Source organism: Nomascus leucogenys, chromosome 9, assembly GCF_006542625.1.
Source record: "Nomascus leucogenys isolate Asia chromosome 9, Asia_NLE_v1, whole genome shotgun sequence".
NCBI classification, from domain to species: Eukaryota; Metazoa; Chordata; class Mammalia; order Primates; family Hylobatidae; genus Nomascus; species Nomascus leucogenys.
In genome coordinates this window covers 3,660,811-3,685,203 of record NC_044389.1, presented here as the reverse complement: position 1 = coordinate 3,685,203, position 24,393 = coordinate 3,660,811, and the positions used below count along the sequence as shown (strand labels likewise).

Here is a 24,393-nt window from a genome sequence, read left to right as displayed (position 1 = left end):
CAATTTAGGGAAAAAATTAGCATGGTAGCAGAGTAATGATCATAGTAAATATCATGCTTCTCCTTGTTGACATAAATTACATATAACATTTCAGAAAAATATTTTTGTTAGTCTAGCTTAATATATGGAAATATTTTGCCTATAGAATTCATGTATAGAGGAAATACTTGTTTCTTTTAAGATTATCTCTTTGACACACACAAGAAAGGTATATTGTACAGTCCAGACAGTTTGAGGGCTAAAATTATTTTTATTCCTTGGAGGCTATAAAGGCTCATTTCCAGCTACATAGGCGTTAATGAAATATTGTATAGCTTAGGATACAGAAAGATTTATTTCTTTTTCGGGTGAGTTCTCTCTAAAATTTCAGAAGAAAATTTTGGGAAAATGAATTTATACCTTAAAAATAATATTCCAGAATTCATCTTAAAATGGCATAGAAAGCTAAAATATATTTTTGTAATGAAAGTTTTGTTATGTTTAATAATTCTATAAAATCTTGGTGTTCTTTCTACTGATTGCCCTCTGAATTAATTGGAACCTATAACTTTCTGAATTTTATTTTGTATAATTGGTAGGCTTTATGTCTCATTCTTTTTTTCCCCATTAAGATTCCAGAAGCTTATTTCATTAGAGACCCCCATACATTCCTTCTTACAAAGGACTTTATTAAGGTATATGTGCTGTATTTAGTGTGGAAAGTGTTCTTTGGTCTTTAGCTGCATGCGTGTATTCACAGGTTAGATTTTCCACATTTAACCCCAGCTTCTGGAAATAAGAATAGTGACTGGGTTAACTGAAGCATGTTTGGAAGGAGAAGCAAAGCTTGTCTACAAAATACTAACACTTGGATGATTCTGCACCCCGAGAAAAGAGCACCCGTTGAATTTTCTCGACTTTTTTTCATGGCTGACTAGGGATACACTTGCATTGTCAAAGAGTGTGTTGGCCTCTCTCTTTGATGCATATTGATTATGACAGTCACCCTCCTTCCCCTGCAGGCCATGGAGGCACAGATACAGAACTTTGGACAGACGCCATCTCAGTTGCTTATTGAGCCACATCCGCCTCGGAGCTCTGCCATGCACCTGGTAAGACATATCAGCATGTTGAGATTTTTTTTTTCTTTCCTTTTTACCTGGGAATAGAGCAAATAAAATTGTGATTTTTACAGCGTATTTTAAAAGGCTTCTCGATTTATTGGTTAACTCTTCAGCCTAAGTACAAACTAATACCCCAGGGAGAGACAGAGAAGGAAGTATAAATCTACCTGTAAGTCCTGCTTAAGCTATCCCACTTTTGGATTCACAATAATAGCCATCTTCTCTATGTATGCCTCTACATAAACTCATTCATGCACACACAGGCATAGAGACACACACTGACACCAGAATTAGACTATATTTGTAAATTACAATGGAAAATATATTCCAGACACAATATGATATTGCCAAATTTCGTGGCAAGGTACAGTAGGGGAAGTAGTTCATTTGAAGGAAAGGAAAGAAATATAAAGGTAATTTATGGTTATTGCAGAGAGGTTGTTGAACAGAGTGGTTAAGAATAAGGGTCGCAGAGCCGGACAGGGCAAACACCGTCTCTGCACTAGCTAGTAAATGACTTGGGCAAGGTATTTAACCTCTCTGTTTTTGCATTTCGGCATCTGTAAAATAGAGGTAAAAATAGTACCTACTACTGAGAATTGAATGATTCAATACTGTATAGCACTTAGAGCAGCACCTGTCATACAATAAGTTCTTAATAAATGTTAGCTGACATCATCATAATTAGCTACTGGTTAAACCTCTTATTCCCACGTTGCAAGGGAGTCATATTCTTTTCATTTTAATCTGAATTTAAAAGTCCATTTCCATAAAAAAGTTTCTTTACAGTTTATTAGCAAATAGTAAACATTTTCTTCTTTAAGTAATTTGAAGAAGGTAAAATTTTTATGAGCAATTTCTTTAGAATTTTTTTTTAAATTGATTTTTCACTATTTTTTACTGAAGTAAACAATTCTTGAAGGTAAAAATGCGTTCACAAGATGAACTTCAAGACGACAAGTACTCTAATTTTAGAGTAAAGAGCTCTGGAATATGGTCCATAATATATGTGCAAACAAATGTATAAGCTGTTATTTTGTGATGGAAGTATTAATCACACCTTTCATTTACTCTGACGCTTAACGAATTTTTATTGAGCCCCTTCTGTATGTCAGATCTGATGCTAAGCACTGGAGATACAGTGACAAATAAGTCCTCTAAACTTTCAAGAAATCAGTTGTCGAACTTTTAGGAAACACATAAATGCTTTTTTTTTTTTGAGACAGAGTCTCACTCTGTCACCCAGGCTGGAGTGCAGTGGTGCAATCTCGGCTCACTGCAACCTTCGCCTCCTGGGTTCAAGCAATTCTCCTGCCTTTGCCTCCCGAGTAGCTGGGATTACGGGTGCGTGCCACCACCCCTGGCTAATTTTTGTATTTTTAGTAAAGATGGGGTTTCACCATGTTGGTCAAGCTGGTCTCGAACTCCTGACCTCGTGATCTGCCCGCCTTGGCCTCCCAAAGTGCTGGGATTACAGGTGTGAGTCACCACGCCTGACCTAAATGCATTTGTTTTTAGATTTTTTTTTAAGATAGGGTCTCACTCTGTTGCACAGGCTAGAATATAGCAGCATGATCATGGCTCACTGCAGCCTCAAACTCCTAGGCTCACACGATCTTTCTTCCCCAGTCTTCCTAGTAGCTGGGACTACAGGTGTGTGCCACCATGCCTGGCTAAATTTTTAAAATTTTTTGTAGAGATTGGGTTTCGCTATGTTTCCCAGGCTGGTCTTGGTCTTGAACTCCTGGGGACCCTCAGTCTCCCAAAGTGCTGGGAATACAGGCATAAGCCACCATGCCTGGTGTGTGTTTAAACTCTTTTTTTTTTTTTTTTTTTTTTTTTTACCTTCCTACAACAGCTCAGCCAAACAGCTTCATCCTCCTTGGTTAGTCACTAGTGAACTCTTTTGACTGCAGTTGGTCCTTCTGTGTAACTAAACAGAAAGGTTTGCACCAAGCTCAGGCTGTTGCCGTATAAACCTCTTAGCCACATTGTAGACATAGAGATGTGGCCTTGGAGCCTCACCATTTTTAATAAACTGTCCAGGAGAATATCTCTAACACTTTATTTTATGAAATGCTTTGGCAGAAGAGTTTTATTCCCATATTAGTTTTCTGTGTTTAATAATAATAATAAAAATATTTATCCTGGAGAGATGCCCAGTCAGAATTCATTACTTTCCTAGAGGAAGTTGTTAGAGACTGAATTGGCATGAAACTGTTTACAAAGAAACTCTAAGCTTTCTAAGTTCATGTAGCAGAGAATTCATGTATACTACAAACCATTGTGAAACATGTATGAAAGCGAAATAATGGTTATTTCCAGCCTCCCTACTTTATGTTTTTAATATGGTGGTATTTGTAGTGTTTTGTAGGACTTACAGTATCTACTTTCTGTCAAGTCATATGCTAGATGTTTACAAAACAGAGGCTAAAACCAGAAAGAAGAAAACACATGGACACATGATAGGGAACAACACGCATTGGGGCTTGTTGTGGGGGTGGGGGTGGTGGGAGGGGAGCATCAAGAAGAATAGCTAATGTATGCAGGGCTTACTACCAAGGTGATGGGTTGATCTGTGCAGCAAACCACCATGGCACACGTTTACCTATGTAACAACCTGCATGTCCTGCACATGTATCCTGGAACTTAAAATAAAATAAAATAATTAAAAAAACAAAGAAGAAGAAAAAGCATTGGCCCTCCATAAGCTCCCAGCCTAGAAGGGAGAAGCAAGACTTCAACCGTAAACAGTGAGTGCCAGAGCAGAACCTGGGGAGCACTGCCAGGGAAGCGCTCGGCTGCTTTATGGGGCTATTATATTTTAATTACTTAGACTGTAGTCATGACCCCAGATCAACCAGATAGAAATGAAAGTATTAGTCAATTCACTTTATATTTCATGTAAAAAATGGGAGTCACTGATTTGACTAACTTTCCCACCAAACTGATTTGTAAGCTGCATTGAATAATTGTGTTACATCATGTGGGTGTGTCTATGAGCTAACTTTTCACATTGCATTGTGGTGATATTTGAATTGAGGCTGGTCTTTAATGATTCTGTGTCCCTGTATCAGTGCCTTCACAGAATTCTTATTCTCTACTCTCTGTGCCATCCCCAAGACAAAGCTGCTCGATTTGGGGCAGACATTCACCAGTATGAAAGTTTAGGTGGCTTTTCCTCCTTGTGTGTGCTCGTGCTAGCCTTGTCTGTTTAACCTCATTCTCCCTAGACCTGTCACTAACTATGTTATTCCTTTTGTCTTCCTCTGTTCTCTTCCCTTTCTATTCAACAGTGTTTCCTTCCACAGAGTCCGCTCATGTTTAAAGATCAGATGCAACAGGATGTGATAATGGTGCTGAAGTTTCCTTCAAATTCTCCAGTAACCCATGTGGCAGCCAACACTCTGCCCCACTTGACCATCCCCGCAGTGGTAACAGTGACTTGCAGCCGACTGTTTGCAGTGAATAGATGGCACAACACAGTAGGTACGTGTGCCTGAGCAAATCACTTACTAAAGATTTCTTAAAAGCTACAATTAAAGTAAAAAAGTGTACTGGGATTAGTTCGTATCTCACATTATCTACAAAAAACAGCAGACTAAATAAATAATTGTCAAACCCAACTAAGTGACTTCTATCTGTCTCCTTCATTTCTGCTGTATGTTAGTGCCTCATAGGATGCTTGGATCATAGTTAAGTACTCAATAACTATTTGACAAACTGAAGCAGTTTTACCAATAATTCGGGTTCTCCTACTCTATTCTGCTATTGCCCAAGTGCAAAAAAACACACCCCACTTTTTTCCTATATCAAACAGAAGACAGTTTGAATATGGGTTTCTGGATGCTGGCTTCAAATCCTCTTTTCTCTGTATCAGTAATTTATTTAGCAAATATTTGAATGACTATTATGTGTCAAGTAGTCCTAAGCACTGTATATACAGCAATAAACAAAACAAGCACCAGCTCTAGTTTTGCAGAGCTTAGAATCTTTGCAAAAAGACAAAATCTAAATTCTCCGGTGATTTCACACTTCACATGTGTTTCTCCAAACTCATTCCTGAAAGTACCAGCCAGTACATATTGAAGCGACATAATGTTGTGGCAAACATTTAGACATATTGCAGGAGTTCAAGACCAGCCTGGCCAAGATGGTGAAACCCCGTCTCTACTAAAACTACAAAAATTAACCAGGCACAGTGGCAGGCACCTGTAATCCCAGCTACTCGGGAGGCTGAGGCAGGAGAAACGCTTGAACCCGGGCAGCAGAGGTTGCAGTGAGCTGAGATCATGCCACTGCACTCCAGCCTGGACGACAAAGTGAGACTTTGTCTCAAACAAACAAATAAAAACACATTTAGACATATTGATGCTTAACCGGGGCAGAAGTGGATGTGACCAAATGATTTAGTTGGCCCAGTTCACCACTTGAGATCTCCCAGGAAGCCGAGGACTCCCCGTCTCCAGAGTTGAATAGCTGAGCCATGCCGAAGTAACCTGAATCTTTCTATTCTACTGACCTCTACATTGCTCTAAAAAATACAGTGATTTGTATCCTAGCTTTATCTCCTAAGAGTTTCTAAGTGCACCTATTTTAAGGTTATTGGTGATATTATCAACATAAGGTAACGCTACTTCCATTCCATCAGAGATAGGCAGCACATATCTTAAGGAAAATTTATGACTGTATTATTCTCAGGAGACAGCCTCTAGAAATGTTTTGCATTGAGAAAAACTATAAAGGACTAAATTTTTATTTAAAATTGTTCGAAAGTGTTGTATATATTATATAATCACATGGGAAAAACTGTGACTAATGAACTTCATCAAGCTCTAAACGTTAATCCTCTGAAAGTAGCTTTTAGTGAGATTAAGATTTTAGGTGTGGCCCAATTTTATACCTTCAATTTACTTGTCATATGTTGAAAAAAAAGGCCCCATTGGATGGGAGCCCCAGCTTCCTCTGTCCTGCCCCAGGTGAGCCCAGGCTCATACCCATCCCTGCTTGGAAGCGTAGCCCTTTCATTGATTTCAGGCTCATTGATTGCTCAGTGACCTTAGCTTTTTGATGGGTTCAATAAATGTTACAATCTCCTATTTTTCCGCTTTTTCTCATCATTAGAACAGAAACAAAACTCTTCCCAGCCTTCTACATCACAAGTGGAAACCTGAAGTCCCTGTTGTGATTATTTTGTAAGGCTGTCTACAGAGACACATAGTATAACTGAATCAGAACAATTTACCAAATCATTTTTAAGCAAATATGCATTTTGTAAAATCATCATAAAACACTGCCCATTATGAAATTCCTTCTTTCTGAGAATTTTATGTTAGTTTTTCTCTCTTTTTTTAATCTTTAGGCCTCAGAGGAGCTCCAGGATACTCCTTGGATCAAGCCCACCATCTTCCCATTGAAATGGATCCATTAATAGGTATGTTAATCAAAAAAAATAAATTTTCATGGATACTATCCACATATTCATATATAGTTATTTTTCATAAGACAGCTGAACAATATTTTTTCTACCACAAGATTAATATGCTAATAATATAAAATTATCATCAAGGAGCTGTGTAAATCATAATATGCCATTTAAGAACTTTTTGGTATTAAAGCAATTGTTTCTTGATATTTTTGGAGGTCATTTAAGTTGGTTATAAATAAGGCAAATAACTCCAAACTGTATTTTATTTCAGCCTAAAGTGTTCTCTAGCAGCTCAGTATTATTTAAAATATAAGGATTCAAAAAGATTACTAAAGGCTGGGGGAGGGATAGCATTAGGAGAAATACCTAATGTAAATGACAAGTTGATGGGTGCAGCAAACCAACATGGCACATATATACCTATGTAACAAACCTGCACATTGTGCACATGTACCCCAGAACTTAAATTTTTTTTTAAAAAAAGGGCCAGGTGCGGTGGCTCACGCCTGTAATCCCAGCACTTTGGGGGGCCGAGACGGGCGGATCACGAGGTCCGGAGATGGAGACCATCCTGGCTAACACGGTGAAACCCCGTCTCTACTAAAAATACAAAAAATTAGCCGGGTGTGGTGGCAGGCACCTGTAGTCCCAGCTACTCGGGAGGCTGAGGCAGGAGAATGGCGTGAACCTGGGAGGCGGAGCTTGCAGTGAGCCAAGATGGTGCCACTGCACTCCAGCCTGGGCGACAGAGCGAGACTCCGTCTAAAAAAAAAAAAAAAAAAAAATTGGAAACTAATATTGAAGAACATCTTTTCTGGCAGTCTTTTTTTTTTTTTTTTCTTTTTTGAGACGGAGTCTCGCTCTGTCGCCCAGGCTGGAAGTGCAGTGGCACGATTTCGGCTCACTGCAACCTCCGCCTCCCAGGTTCCTGCCATTCTCCTGCCTCAGCCTCCCGAGTAGCTGGGACTACAGGTGTCGGCCACCACGCCCGGCTAATTTTTGGTATTTTTAGTAGGGTCAGGGTTTCACCGTGTTAGCCAGGATGGTCTCGATCTCCTGACCTCGTGATCCACCCGCCTTGGCCTCCCAAAGTGCTAGGATTACAGGCGTGAGCCACCACGCCTGGCCACCTCTGGCAGTCTTTATCATTGAATTTTTTTTAAACTAACATGTTGTAAAGCAAATGTTTCATATGAATTGCAAACTGATGAGCTATAACTCTTTGCAGCAGACATTCAAAATATTTTTAAATAATCGTGTACATATTTATTAGCCATTTGATCCAGAGCTAGCATCTTAGTCTTTCTAGGCCCTTCCGGTTTCATATCTGTAAGACAACTTTTAATAATGTTTGTTCTATCTATATCACTGGATGATTAGTAAGATAAATTAGAAAAAAATTGAAAATGCTACGAAAAATTATTAGGCTACATATTAAAGTCAAGGTGTTTTATTCTTAGGTTCCTTTTTTTTTTTTTGAGATGGAGTCTCATTGTGTCACCCAGGCTGGAGTGCAGTGGTGCAATCTCAGCCCACTGCAACCTCTGCCTCCCAGGTTAAACCAATTCCCCCACCTCAGCCTCCTGAGTAGCTGGGATTACAGGTGTGCACCACCACACCTGGCTAATTTTTGTATTTTTAGTAGAGACAGGGTTTCATCATGTTGGCCAGGCTGGTCTCGAACTCCTGACCTGAAGTGATCCGCCTGCCTGACCCTCCCTTAGATTCAAATTCATCTTTCGTCTTTGAACCTGGAAATAAGATAAGATACAGACATTTCAATTAGTTACTTACACCCAAACACAAAATACCATTTACATGTCTTTGGGAGCTTATAAGCTTTAGGATTAAGAATATTATTAGTCTAGTCTAGCTATTTCTCTTTCCAGTAGACATTGACAATGAAATATACAGCTAGTATATTAATAGGTCTATTCTAATTAGTAAAGGACCAACTGTATAGTTTTCAAGTGGCCTGGGACCTTTGATCTTCTTTTCCTTACTGACTTTTTTGTATAATTTTTTTATTGCTTATGTTTCCTAGTAATTACTTTTATACTGTTAGTAGGTATCTACAGATAGTAGTACTTATATTTAACTGGTGTTAGAAAGTGGTGGTGACCTTCTACATCTGCATTTCTGTTTAAGAATTCAGCCCAGGGATTTATCCTGAAAGGATGGCGCGCAGTAAGGGACAGGCTGGCATGCAGACAGGCACTGGGGAAATCAGATGGTGTCTCTGAGTTCCTGACTTTATTCAGATTCAATCCCAGGGCTCTGCACTGATTCTTTGCCTGTCTCTTTCCTCCCCAGTCCCTCTCTCATCTTTTTTGTTCCTCTCCTCGCCTGCTAGCCCTTTCTGGAAAGGCCTTCTGTCTGTTGACAATCCAGGCCTGTAAAGCTGCTGACCTGAAGCTCCCTGTGGGGCTGCCCACGTAACAACATCCCTTGCTCAAATCTCTACCCTCCTTTTTCATAGGAATTATAAATACCATCCAAAAATGACAGACTGGGGCAAATATTAATATATCTCTTCCTTAATAACATACTTCATACAATATTTAGTTCTCATGTGATTCTTATAAACTAATGAACTTGTGTATAGTGAACACCTAAAGAATTAAATGCATTAAAATATTGTATTATGTTTTAAATTAATTGTCTTGAATTCCTCATATTGTTTTTATTGGTGGAGGGAGAACTAAAATTTCTGGCATAATTTTAAAATACATAATGTGATTCGTAAAGAATTACTGCTACTAAGGAAATTTATATTCCTCAAGGGAGAATCTTAATAATCTCATACCATTAAAAAAACCATTTCTGGATAAATGAAGCATGAAAGTATGGTTTTCCTTCTATGAGTGCTTGGTGAAACTCGTATGGAATCTTTCTTCAACTGCTTTTTTCCATTTACTTTTAGCCAATAATTCCGGTGTAAACAAACGGCAGATCACAGACCTCGTTGACCAGAGTATACAAATCAATGCACATTGTTTTGTGGTAACAGCAGATAATCGCTATATTCTTATCTGTGGATTCTGGGATAAGAGCTTCAGAGTTTATTCTACAGAAACAGGTAATCCTAACTATGAAACACCATATTCTCTTCGAAATGACTATTGTTAAAACCAAAGCTGAATATGAAATCATACTTAATGTAGGCATTTTTATCATTTGCCAACTTGAGTAGTCAAGATTCAAATTAAATGTTCACATTGTAAGCAAAGTAACTAACTATAACTTCATGTATTCCGAACGTTAGCATGATCCCTGAGTTCACAGGACAAATGGGGCTATTGTTCCTTTCCCACAAATTCATATGCAGTAAAAGATCCTAAAACTCCCCTTGGTCTGGCACAAACCCTGAAGAGAAAAATCGGGATTGTGTTATTTTATACAGTCTTTTCTTTAAAAATCTCAAGTGACATTCTTGTATCAGTTTTCAAAAGCAATGCAAGAAAGCAACCTGTAGCCAGATTTGAATAACATTGTAACTTTATCAGCAAACTGATATTTACAATGATATCAGTTTATCATTATAACTGGTAAAATAAAATAAAGAATGGTAAAATTTTAAAAAAATCGGATAAAGTTACACTTATTACCATTTGAAGAAAAAGATTAAATGAAGCAAACCTGTCATTTCTGTGTTGCAGGGAAATTGACTCAGATTGTATTTGGCCATTGGGATGTGGTCACTTGCTTGGCCAGATCCGAGTCATACATCGGTGGGGACTGCTACATCGTGTCCGGGTCTCGAGACGCCACCCTGCTGCTCTGGTACTGGAGTGGGCGGCACCATATCATAGGAGACAACCCTAACAGCAGTGAGTGTTTGTATCAAATTTGTCCTATCAAACTATAGTTTATTTAAATATATTTTGCCTTTTTGATTTTCCTAATAGTTTTTTCCTAAGGTGTAAGGATTTTAAAATATGAAAGCTTAAGTGGCCAAAACATGAAAGCTTAAGTGGCCTAAAAAAAATTTTAACACATGTTCAAAGTGTTAAAATGAGCAGTACTATCACCTACAACATGGAGAGACTTCCAGATCCCCTCGCCAATCCCCTACCCAGATCCTCTGCTCAGCAGCGCAGTCGCCAAATGTCCCCATCCTTCAGAAATTGTCTTCAGCTTCACCTTGTCCATTAAACCTCATGTTATTTCCTTCAGCTGAAAATAATCTCTTCCTGCTCTGAATTTTCAGAAGATTTTGCCTGTGTCTCATTCAAGGCACTAACTGCTATCTACTGTATACTGTAGTAAATTTCTCCATTTATTCGTTTAGCAAACAGTGAGTGAGTACCCCCTTCACATGAGGCATTGTGGGGGATGCAAAAACTGAGTAAGACAGTTTCCTTGCTTGGGAGGATTGCTCAAGTGATTGTTATTCCACAGTGCACCCTAAGATAGCCCATAGGAAGAAAGCGTCAGGGGAGGCTGGACTCCTTCATGAAATAATTTTGGAGTACAGTGTTTACACTCAAACTTTCTACATAAGCTCCGAAAGTCTTACAGAAATAAATTTGTTGATGCTTGTTTAATCCACAGCCTCTCAAACTTCTTTTTCCAAGGAAACTTTTATTTATGTAAGAGAAGTTAGTTATTAGTTCTTGGACTGCTGCCCCAAGAAAACACTAAAGTACATAATGAGTGTCTGTCTTTCCATCTTCAGTTCCTGTCATAGTGATATACATAATAGGTTTCCAATAAATTAAATGACTGAAGAGCTGGATAAGAGATTGCCTAGAAATAATTACTGCTTTTAATTACTACGCTTTCAATAGTTCATTCAAATGCATGACTTTCCTGTAAAATATAGAAAAGTTTCTGTGAAGTGTTAATGGCAAGTACTCAAACTAGGATTATTCAAATTGTCACAGCTTACACAGCACTCCAAAATAAAATGAAACATGAATTTGGGGAATACTTATAACCCAACAGATAAAAATTTTTCAGGAAACCTGTGCATCTACAACTAAAATACTATAAGAGTGGATAAGAAATCTACAAGATGTCATGTTACATTGCGTGGCTGGCTGCTGCCTCTCTGGTCAGTTCCAACCTGTGAGACGGCTAGGGGTGGAAACTGAATTGCACATCCACCCTTCATGTCCCACTCCATCCCCCCAACTCTTATGCATTTTGACAGGAATACTGCAAAAATAGGAAATGGCTTTGGATGGATAAGAACAAAGGCCCCATCATAGTACAGGAGAGAATGGAGAAATATATTTGTATGAGAAGATAGTGGAAGATTGGATTAGATGTCCAAATGTTATGTGAAGTTTTATTCCTGTTGCCCATAGCTAGAGTTGAACAGTGGATGAAGAAACTAGGTGTGTTGTAAAATAGCATGTGCCTCTTGGCATAGCTACTGAACAAGAGAGTGTCTATTATACACATGAGTCTCTGTTCTAAATTTGAACAAGATGTGATCTTGATTTGAGGGAAAAGATATTCAATGTTGTTTGATTTCCAACCAGTTCAAATAATTAGTTACCAATTCTATGTTATTAACAAACATTGTACTCTAAATACCAGTAAGATAATCTCCCTATTTACTCTTTTTTAAAACCATGTCCTTAAAAAATTCATTTTTAACAGAATTCTAGTATGCCTATGTATGCATATGTGTACATGTGTATAAGACATATGACCTACCAGTGATGGCTTTATTATTCTCAAGAATGGTACATTATCAAGTATATTTTATCTAAATATATGTTCACATATTTCCAGATTGTCTTTATTTCCATAATAGTGTAGCGTTTCTTTAAAAAGTTTAATTAAGCAGCAGGTCTGTGTAGTATCTTTCATATACATTGATAAAAATTAGAACTTGTTAGAAAAAATTTAAAAGAAATAGAATAGAGCTTTACATCTAATTAATTACCATCTTCAAAATGAAGCCCAGAAATGATGCAAGTGTTATTTCCTAAAAGGGGATTTGTTTCTTAAAAGCTGCCATCTGGTAGCAGAGATAAGATGTTTTATAAAATGTACTGCTAGGAGGTGAAGAATATTAAGGAAAAATATTAAATTATAGTAATTATCTATGTTCACTACTGTGTTTTCTAATGATCTCTTAAACCAAAAGATGGCTAACTATCAATTGTAGCTTTGGTGCATCAGTTAGCAAGAAAAGTTAAATACAATAATATTTAAATTATTTAAAGCTCCTTACAACAGGAGCTGTGTAAATACAAAATGCTTGTATGGTTCTTAAGAACAAAAATATGGATATTATATTTGTTAAAAAGCAGTATCATATTTTAGTTCTAAGTAAGGACAAGATTATCTTAAAGATATTATGACAAAATTATCAATACGTATTTTCAGTATTACCTCCATCTATAGGAATTTATTTTTAGTCAAAAACTGTTGTCATCATTATGAACCTAAACCACTTCCATAGAATCCATCCTGTCAAGACTTTATTAGATACTTAATGTGAACATGTAGTATGGTACATTAATACAAGGGAAAATCGCTCTTCTAGAATAAACAAGATAAGCACCTAAAGTATTAGTCAAGCAACAGTATGTGTTGAGTGCCTACTGTGTGCCTACCGTGTGCCTGGTACTATCTCAGCAGCTGGGAATGCTGCAAAGTCACAACCTCTGACTTTCTAGAGTTTACAAGAATCTACTTTTATACTAATCACAAACTGCTTCTCCCGCTTGGATATACTGGGGATGTCAAGTATTTGTTAAATGAATCATGAATTGTTATCAGATAATATTTTGTACCGTACTTTAAGCATTCATAAAATGCTTAACTTTACATCAAATTGATGATTATGAAAAAAACTGGTTTTAGCTTTTTTCCAGAAGGATGATCACAATAGTAAAAAAATGATCTCAGGTTTAATATTGATTGACTGACTGATTGATGACTCACTTATCTATTTAAAAAGCTAACCTAGTAGCATATATATGCCTGACTAGGGCAACCGTCTGTGTTGGTCTCTTCACTCCTTTTTCAGGCAGTCACAGCACACACTGAATTGACTGCCATGTCAGTGCCCCGCCTGTGGTTTGACGTAGACATACTTGTTGCCATCAGAAAACTCACAATATGGAAGAGATTTTTCTGTGCCAGTTTAATCTACTCTAGCTTCCAATTCACAGGTCCGAGAAGCAGGCCATATGTGTTTTCTATCTCATAATACATTGATACTGAAGACCAGAAAGCTAGTTATGTCTAAATTTGTATTAAAGTGTGTGACACAATGCCCTTAGGTTTTGGAGGTTGTGTGTATTAACCTACCCTTGACGCGGGAAGTCCTGGCATGTGACATGATGTCCTAGTAGCTGTTATAATGCAGGGATTGGCCTTGGTGTGGACATGGAACTGCTTTGTGTGTCACCGAGGCCAAGTCACAGCTGTTCATCACAACATCGTGAAATGATAGGATTTATCATTTAACCTTTACATGCATATCACCAAAATGTTCTCAAGATAAATTCAACCGATTTTACCATATTTGTTTCTCTCGCATTGTCATTATTATATTGTAATAGATAGCTCTATTAATTCCACAAAGAAAAAATGTCATGTTTGTGAGATCTTTTTAGGCAGGTATAGAAAGTATGTGTGGTTTCATTGTGTCAAACATATTGTGAAGAATGCAGACATCTCAGAAATATTAGTCTTTTTCTAATCATTTTGACCATTGTGATGAATTGGTCACAAAGATAATGAATATTTGTAAGCAGACTATTAGATATAGTGTCTCAGACCATAAAAGAGATCAGCAAAGTCTACCTAGTGTAGGTTAGAGTTGAATTATCATGGCTTTATTAATGTACTTCATAATATTATTCATTGTTATTCTTTCAAACTTGTGGCTTTGAACGTAGAAATTATCTTGGAGACTTTAAATAGGTCCCTAACTCGATAACAGAATTGCAAAGATGTGAGGGACAGATGCTTTCATCCGAAACAGACTTTTACACAAATTCTGAAACTAATTTGGAAGTGATAAAAATTAATTTGCGCACTTTAATTGGAAGCAGCCTACTGCATGAAAGAGAGCAGAGCAGAGCAGGCAATTTGTGCTAAAAACTGATTGAATTTTTTATCAGGTAGGTATCTTGGACTTGGCCGCTTATCCTCTTGAGCCTCTCTTTGCAATATATTACAACCCATCTCTGACTGGTGTTCTTTAAAAGGATCAATGCTATTCCTGTGGAATCCCTAGAGTCCAAAATTTCATTGATCTTGGGACTTGACATTTCTCATTACGTGCTGTAGCTTCCAACAAGATAGTCACAAGAGAGACAAGTTAACATGGTTGTCTCTTCAACAGACACTCAAAATACATTGGGACTTCAGCTCAGAAGCCAATCTGCTTTTAAAGAATGTAGTTTTAATGTTTATACCACATATAAGATGCTGTGGAGAGTGTTTGATATACATACATACAAAAATTTTTAAATCATAGCCATGTGAAACTTTGAAAGAGGACTTACCGTTCATCGTTTCAACTCAAATCTACAAATATTCATTGGGTAGTTTGTATAACACATTGTTATTATGCTTTTCTATTCCACTTTTTAAAAATAGGCCTTTTAGCTCATGTACAGGCATTATGCAGACTGTGAAAGGAGAAGCCAATTGCAAAGGAGACTCCAGCTGTGCACACACACCTTCTCTGGGCTCCCATTGTGTCTGCCTCAGCTCTGGACGCTGACCCCCCTGCCAGCCACAGCCTGTCACCAAACATCTGCCAAATCACATCCCTCTCTTTGTTTGCATCCAGGCTTCTTTTAAAAAGACTGTCCTGGTGCCCAGCTCCACAACTGCCACTAACCAGTGCTATTATAAGAAATGAAAGCATGGGCGATGGATAGCCCAGAGAGATTTTTAGAGAGTATTTAGATTTAGATACATTAAACAAGTTTGTATCACTTCTCGGAGCAAAGAATCTTAGCTAGGATTTAGCATATGTTAAACCATCTTTTTAAGATGAGAGGAAGCGTAGCTCCGTATGCAATAGTTCTCACCTTGCAGGGCTTTTTGAGGACCAAATGGTAATGGATGTATTGGAAGATCCACAGCACAGAGCCCATTCTGCAGTAGACCACTCAGCCACCCCATCCCCTCGTTCTAACACCAGTTCACTTTCCAGGGTTCCAGACTGAGAAGGGAGCTGCTTGCCACTCAGCCTCTGCTTTTCCTTTCCCTTTATGGGACTAAGGCCTCAAGAAAGGTCTTTGGCCTAGATTGGAAGCAATATATACAGAGTGACTAATGTGCTCTGATCAGAGAGCTTCAGGTTCCAACCGGGGGTTGTCTGGGCTTTACGCAGAGCCCAGCTTCCTAAGGAAGGAGAGGTGGATGATACTATTAGTTGTTTTTAGAAGGTGAGCGTAGGACAGTAATGTACTGTGACCTAGATCTCGGCTCAGGACTTCAAGAGAAAAGGTTGTCCTGCAGTGGCAGTGCTCAGAGGAAAATGTAGTCATTGTTATCTCTGAAAAGGAAAAAGAAGTTACAGTGAATGAATAAATACTTTCACCGTATCTATCTTCCATTCTTCACTGAATACTCTATGAGTAAGTACATAAGGAAATGAAACCACATCATGGGTGAATTTGACATTTCTAACCCACAGAATGTTTTCACTTGCATTATCTTGGGACCTTCGGAAATGCGGGTCCAAGTGTATTTGGTGCTTGGAACAGACCTCCACAGCACCTGCCTGTGGCTGAGGAGTTGGGGTCTTGATAAGGGACTCTTGACCGATACCGCTTTTCTCAGCTATTCCAGCAGATTTCTAAGGTAATATGTTGAAATAAATCTTGAAATCATAGTAGTAATGAAACTACCATACCCTTTGACTAAATCCCTTATTCTGGGATTTGAACTTTCAAAACTCTATTATATTTTATCTAAGTATAAGCATGAATAAAAATACCTTCTGCCATGATTCTGCAGTGACTTCCCCAGGGTCAGAAATAAAATCTGAATCAGATTTTATCAGGAGGTTCATCCTCTTCACTGTGGAGCAGAGGTCTGTCTTTGTTTAGTTCTAAATCAGAAAGACCACAGCTTCCCCTGCATATCAGTGTCCCACAAATCAGGTTCAAAATAAGAACCATGAGTTCTTTACTTTGGCCATTTCTCTAAAAGCCAGAGACCATCTCACTAAAAAACCTCTCCTGTCTATGTGAATAAACAGCATCTAATACTAGTATATTTTTTTATCATCCGTTTTGAGAATATTGAAATGGCCTTTGATAAAAGGAGGATGGGATTTGTTTATTTTAAGTCTTTTAATATTCGGAGTTTCCAAATGCATGTCTATAAGGAATCTAAAAATTGGACGTGTTTCTTCTTCATCAGTTCTAGTCATTCCAGCACACGGTGAGTGCTTCTGTGGAGGCAGTGGTGGGACTGAGGGCGACGGCGGTGGCCCTCAGAGGGGTGGTCCACCTGCACCTCCCTCTGCACTGGGTCCTTTAACCCTGGGCTACATCCATTAACTGTGATGTGACAGTGACAGAATATTCTCAGGATTTTGAATGATTGTTGGGGTGTGTGACATCTGTCCCTAGCAACGAAATGAAATATGGGAAATAAGCTTTACCGCTGCTGCAGGTTTCCCAACTCAGAAAGCCTGGAATGGCATTTTATTTGCCTTTCACTTAAAGAAGGAAACAGTGCTTTCAGGGGCCCTAAACAATACCCCCTAATAGTTAAGTTCCACAGTTTATTCAGATGATCTGGGGAAATTGTAATGAAAAAAATAAAACATTTTAAACTCTCTAAATCAGACACGAGCCTTTGAAAAACTCATTTCCTAGCAGAAAATGTATAACATGCATAAGGAATATTTTTATGCATTTTTTTTCTCAATTCCCTGCTGTAGGATCAGATTGCTTTTTATTTTTTCTATAGCATATTAGGGAAAGGTCTCAAAACTATTTGTTTTATATAAATGAATTAAGTGTATAATTTCAGGGGTTTCCAGTGTGCTAGTCTCTCCAAGATAAAATTACCATTTAGAAAAATTAAAGCTGATATTACACATAAAATCTTTCCAATACTTTTTTAGAGATTTAATTTTTATGGATACATAATAGTTGTACATATTGATGGGATATGTTATACAAGGATAAAATGTGTAATGATCAAATTGGGGTAACTGGGATATCCAACACCTCAAACATTTATCACTTCTTTGCGTTAGGAACATTCCAAATCTTCTCTTCTAGTTATTTTGAAATGTATAATAAATTATTAGCCGTAGTCAGCCAATTTTGCTGCCAAACACTAGATCTTATTCCTTCTGTCTAACTGTGTCTATCTGACTGTATTGTTCTACCCATTAACCAACCCCTCCCCACCACCCTTGCCAGCCTCTGGTAACCACTATTCTGTTTATTTCTTCTGAGAGATCAATTTCTTCAGCTCCCACATATGAGTAAGAAGATGGGACAGTTGTCTTTCTGTGCCTGGCTAATTTCACGTAACCTCATGTCCTTCAGTTCCATCTATGTTGCTGCAAATGACAGGATTTCTTTTTTTTATAGCAGAATAATATTCCATTATGTAAATATACCTCGTTTTCTTTATCTTTTCATTATTTGTTGGACACTTAGGTTGATTCTATATCTGAGCTATTGTGAATAGTGCTGCAGTCAGCACAGAGGTGCAGATATCTCTTTGATTTGCTGATTTCCTTTGTTTGGAAAACTCTTATCAATGCTTAAAGCTTATTTTACCAGGGAACCCAGGGCATCTTTGAAACTTTTTTTTTCTTTTTCACCTTTTTCCTGCAGTGTGAAACATAATTTTATAAATTATATAAATATGTTTCAGACAAATCCAGGACTGCTGACATTATAAATGGACACTCTACCAATAGTCAAAACACATTATAGCAATATCCATGTATTTAGAAGAAGATGGCAAACTAGCATGAGCTGCTGTCCCCCTTCTCCCACACTCCATCCAAGAGATACCTCAAAAACAAAATTGGAGCTGATGGGTCTGAGAAAATGCAAATGAAACTGAGAAATCCTTGGGGCGACAGAAGATAGGCAGGTCTTAAGAGAAGATGGGCAGGTCTTAAGAGAAGATGGGCAGGTCTTAAGAGAAGATAAGCAGGTCTTAAGGAAGGGGCTCTTGGCCGACCAGGGTGGAAGACGTGGGGTGCCTTACTGGGTAAGGCCTTGTGATTATGCACTTTCCTCATGAACTCTCTGTGGCTTCCCTCTTGCCACTGTGGGCAGAGAACTGGAGCAGCAGTCCAGCTGGCCAGCACCCAGAGGTCCCATAAGTGCCAAAGAAGGGGCTATTCAGGGGGAGGGGCACCTGTCAGCCTTGGAATATTTAACTTTCCCCAGCCCCAGTGAGGGCCAGTAGTTCAACCTAGGAGGCAGCTCTAGGAAAGAGGGGCACCAAGACCAAAGTACAGGGTGATTCTCTGAGAGACAAGATGGGGGGTCGGGGGTGGTTACCCCACCAAAAATAGGAATTCACAAAGAAAAACAGGCAAGCATACAAAGAACACAAGTGCTAGAAAAGAAAGACCACAAACGGAACAACCTATATGGGTGATGCAGAGTAAGCTCATTTCTTTCCAATAAAAGAAGAGAAAAATATATAACTTTTTACAAAAGGCGTAATATTCTCTAAGTCCTTCAGTTTATGAAAGCGGTTAGCAGTGAAAATGCTTCTGGGATATAATTCAGCTGGACTTTTTAGCTAGGTTTGCACTAATAATGTGAAGTGGGTTCAATTCCAACCCTTAGCTGTATGAACTTGGGCAAGTTGAATCACCTTGCAAAGCCTTGGGTTTCTACACTATAGACTAGGGATAGTAAGAGTTCCTACCTCATAGAATATTACCATAAATACATGATGTAACACAGATAAATGCCTTAGCAGGCAGTGTACCTGTTTCATAACAATAATGGAAGAAAAAGAATAGCCATTACCACTCTTGTTATATTCTAAGCATGTCACATATGTTAACTTGTCCTGTCATCTAAACAGCATGTATAATAGGTTCGCTAGTTATGCGCATTTCACAGAAGAGGAGAGCAGAGAGGTTAAGTAACTGGCTGATGGTCACACAGCTTAATAATAATGCCCTTAATAAACATGGGTATTTTTTGAATATTGCATTGCTGGTGTAGCTCTCTCCACCTGCCACTGGTCTGTAGTGCCTCACTGCTGCTGTTTTCTTGCAGGTGACTATCCGGCACCAAGAGCCGTCCTCACAGGCCATGACCATGAAGTTGTCTGTGTTTCCGTCTGTGCAGAACTTGGGCTTGTTATCAGTGGTGCTAAAGGTCAGAAGTCATTTCTTTCATTTTCAGTGTTTAGAAGATGACCGTTTTCTCACACTAAGCATGATTGTCAGTTTATTTCCTCCAGGAAGCTTCCCATAGACAAATGGTATCCCGAAGTTATTTGTAGATGTTTAGATTTATGATTAATATTTACTAGCACTAATATAAAATATGTATACAATTTTATGTGGTATTTTGTGGTCAACAGCATTCTAACCAGAACACTGATAAATTACAGTGTATTCATCTGATGCAGCCATTATAAAGGACATTTAAAAGACAAGAGGAAAGTATCCCTGATGTAGTGGGGGAGGTGGGGGGTCAGGTCACTCATCAGACATGGCCTTGGACCCCCTCCCTCTGCAAGTCCCTTTCTTCATAAGGCCAGGGGCTGTGTAGAGGTTGGTGGAAAGGAAACAAATATTACTTGGTTCTTTGGAGGTTTTGTTTTGTTTTGTTTGGTTTGGTTTTTGAGGCATACTTTCACTCTTGTCACCCAGGCTAGGGTGCAATGGTGCAATCCAGGCTCCCTGCAACTTCCGCCTCCTGGTTTCAAGTGATTCTCCTGCCTCACCCTCCCTAGTAGCTGGGATTACAGGCACCTGCAACCACGCGTGGCTAATTTTTTGTATTTTCAGTAGAGACAGGGTTTCACCATGTTGGCCAGGCTGGTCTTGAACTCCTGACCTCAGGTGATCCACCCACCTCAGCTTCCCAAATTGCTGGGATTACAGGTGTGAGCCACCACACCCAGCCTCTTTGGAGTTTTTGTAGAAGACATTTCATTTCAGGAAGTCAGGAAACTTACGTCCTAGTTCTGGCTCAAATAGCAATTCTCTGTGGGAAGACTCCCAGGCAGAAAGGAGCCTGATGCTTGGAGAAACTGAAAGGAGCCCTGGGTGCTGCTGGAGTATCACCGTGGTGCCACAGCCTGGAGGAGTGAGAAGGCTGGAGGGATGGGAGGGGCCTGGGGCACAAGCATTTGCAATTTTTTTTTTTAATGAGTATAGTAGGAAACCATTGAAGTTTTTTAATCGAGGTGATGAAATTGATAGGTTTGGTTGTTAGAGCTCATTTCAGCTGTTCTACAGAGAATGGATAGAGTCTGAAGGCTGGCACCGTGTTTTTAAAATTTTGGTATCTAAGAATAAATAACCCAGAAATGGACACATAGGATATTTTTGGTCTTTTAATTTTAAAAAGTAATAATATGTGTAATATCATTTTACCCTGTGAAGTTAAAAAAAAAAAAAGGAAAATAAGTGACACATAGTAGGCGCCAAGAAAGAGACATTTCCTACAGGGGCTGCCTGATGTTAGAGATGATTGCTGGTGTTTTCCTAATTTTCTATAGGGCAAGTCTATTACTTTAGTAATCAGGACAAAATTTAATAATGTCACTTGCTTTGTAAAATATGTGTCTATTCAGCTCAATTAAAAATAAACATGTAATTCATACACTGTTTTGTGGAGATCTTTTTGGGACAAGGGAATAGATATATAATACCAAACTATAGTGACCAATTTTTATGAATTGATTAGTGAATTTTTTACTTTATCAACACTATTTTATAAGGGCAAAGAAACCCAGAAACCATCAGAGCCAAATGTCACTCCTTACCCTCTTTTCACACTCTTGCCTCACTATTCATTTATTTAAAAGACGAAATATCTTTCTGTAGGCTGAAATACTTAATAAGTTTTCTCAATTTTGCTTTTACATTTTATGTATAGACGACAGAAAAAGGTAAAATGTACTTGATAGTAATTATTGATGTGGTACAACACGTAACATTTTGATGCTACTTGAGAAAATGAGCAGCTGTTCGGATAATTCTATTAAACTTTCAAGAAAAGTTTCTAAAAGCGTATTGAGAGAAAATGTCTGGTACATGAAGTCTTTTACTTTCAGGTAATCTGTGAGCTCTACCATTTCATTATGAATATTACCTGACAAAGGAAAAGACCAAGTATTTACCTGGTGTGGAAGTGTGCAGCGTAGGAGTGTGATGTGTAACAGGTGCTCTGGCTTTGCTCTGTTTAAATGTAACATCAGCGCCTGGCCTGGCCAGCCTATCTCTTTCCTGTCCTCTTTGGTCACCTCTGAGTGCACCCCCAGCAAGGTGTTCAGGTTGGTGGGAGCTAGTATGTCGTTTGTCATCCCCAGCTGACCCTGGCATTGATGTCCCCACTTTGCAGAGGGCCCCTGCCTTGTCCACACCATCACTGGAGATTTGCTGAGAGCCCTTGAAGGACCAGAAAACTGCTTATTCCCACGCTTGATATCTGTCTCCAGCGAAGGCCACTGTATCATATACTATGAACGAGGGCGGTTCAGTAATTTCAGCATTAATGGGAAACTTTTGGCTCAGATGGAGATCAATGATTCAACACGGGTAAATCTGCATAGTTCGCGCTAAGTAGGACTGAAGCCAAGACATTAAAGATTGATTGTTTTACATTAAATAATTCATAATAGAATGTCTGTGCTATCCAGATAAATGTGTTCTAGATTAAAAGTATATAACTTCATGTGGGCTGGTACTTTAAATAACCCAAAGTTCATTTAATTGCAAGTAATTAACTCAGCGAATTGGACTTCAGAAATGATAGCTCTTGTTTGATTAAAGCTTAGACCCTCAGGAGGGTTTTTAAAACTCCTTTTATAATTGTTTCAGTGCTGCACCCTCACAACATTAAAAGTGAGTTTATTTTCAAAGATTTCTATCTTTAGAACCCTAAACAAAAATTACATATACCCATTTACCCTTCATTCATGAATAAATTATAATTGCTGGGTTGTCATTATTAACCACTGTTTTGAAATATGTTTCTTCCATTTGTTCTTTAATTCTCTATAATATTAATATTCAGGATTTAACTAAACATGTTACTTAATGTTCAAATTCTACCTGGATTAAATTGATAATATTCTCTTGGGAATTTAATCTTGGTTTTAATAAGATCTTTTGTATATGTAAGAACTTCGATGAATTCCACATTGGAAATTCTGTGGATTGAACTTGAGAAAAGTTGGACAAATGACTGACAGTAGGCAATAATGATAAGGGAACTGTACTGAGTACTTTTCAGTAGTGGCAGTTGGCTATTTAGGAAAAAATTGAGAGAAATGGTTGTTCTGTATTTTATTTTGTTTTGTTTTGTTTTACCTTTTCTGAAGGCCATTCTCCTGAGCAGTGATGGCCAGAACCTGGTCACTGGAGGGGACAATGGGGTAGTAGAGGTCTGGCAGGCCTGTGACTTCAAGCAACTGTACATTTACCCTGGATGTGATGCTGGCATTAGAGCAATGGACTTGTCCCATGACCAGAGGTGAGCTGCGTCAAGGACAAGTGTCATCACTGAGGACTGTCATTGAAGGCTCTCTTCATTCTATCGAGGGTGAATTGTGCTGTGAGTGCAATTCCAGCATCCAGATGAAAGAAAGACTGGCAAAGAAAAGGGGAAAATGAGGGGAAGAGTAAGGATTCTAGTGAGGGGGAAACAGAGAAAGAGGATAAGAAGGAAAAAAAGACAAGGATCTGATGAAGAACAGGCGCCTCCAGACATGTTTTAAGGGCCCAAGACATAGAACTTACTCCCACCAAGTTCCCTGTTCTCAGGTCCCTGCCTAGTCTCAGACAGGCCACCCTAGCTTATATCATGTGAGGGAAACAAGTATTTTTCAGCAGAGGTGGGATTCAGTGTGAGACCTACTTCTTGCTAACCAGTTTCCAGCAAAGTGCACAGTGTGGGCTGTAGCTGGCCTCCCTTTCAACAGCGTACCGCACTCAACGCATTACCCAGAACAATTTCTTTACCCCCATGTTCTTATTTCCCTGTTTCTCATTTATGTTATTTCGTTTTATTGTATGTATTTCCCTAAAACACGTTAATCCTTTAATCCAACTCTTTCTTGGAAAGAGTTGATATGAATGTTAATCAATTAATAATGATTTCCATTGTTCTTCAGTTTGCAATAGGATTTTACTATTTGCTAAAATTTACCTTTGGGTTTCTTATAAAATGAAAATAATATTAGAAATATAAAGTCTAAAGTTCCTAAGCCTTTAAAATAACCTACAACCCTATAATCTGAATACGGCATGTGATTTCTAACTTTTGCTATTTAACAGAAATAAGAAAAGCTTGTTAATCAACGTTTTTCCCAACTACATGTAATTTTTCCTCATAACAGTATTGGTTTTAAAATATTTTAAATATTAAGACATAATAAAGTTAACAAAGCACCTTCACAATATAATAAAATGGTACCGAGGTCATCAGGAAAAACACTGTAAGCTAATTAGTGTGGGAAAGGGTGTTTGGTCTGCAGCCCAGACCGTTTTTAAAGAAGGTTTAAGGTTATTATTGGAGTATCCCAAAGTGCTGCAGCCCATACTTAGGAATAAATGGGAATGATTTATTGTGTTATTATTTGTATGTATGTGTGTGTTTCTAGAGTGTTTGAAATGATTTGTGTTTGTAAGCAGTTTCAATATTTCCCTGATATTCTTGCTCTTTCGTGTATTCATTTTGCTGCCATCAT

The 24,393-nt window shown here is 38.3% G+C and overlaps 1 protein-coding gene across 6 annotated transcripts in view; it reads left to right on the top strand.

The window, feature by feature from the left end:
* Positions 1-24,393, top strand: part of NBEA (neurobeachin) — a 723,704-nt gene that overhangs the window by 696,300 nt on the left and 3,011 nt on the right. For all 6 annotated transcript variants that reach the window (XM_030818536.1, XM_030818537.1, XM_030818538.1 and 3 more), the window contains 8 exons: positions 1,002-1,091; positions 4,400-4,592; positions 6,466-6,537; positions 9,455-9,610; positions 10,191-10,361; positions 19,743-19,844; positions 22,044-22,240; positions 23,026-23,177. In XM_030818536.1, coding sequence (XP_030674396.1) covers positions 1,002-1,091; positions 4,400-4,592; positions 6,466-6,537; positions 9,455-9,610; positions 10,191-10,361; positions 19,743-19,844; positions 22,044-22,240; positions 23,026-23,177 — 1,133 coding nt within the window. The remainder of the gene's footprint in view (positions 1-1,001; positions 1,092-4,399; positions 4,593-6,465; positions 6,538-9,454; positions 9,611-10,190; positions 10,362-19,742; positions 19,845-22,043; positions 22,241-23,025; positions 23,178-24,393) is intronic.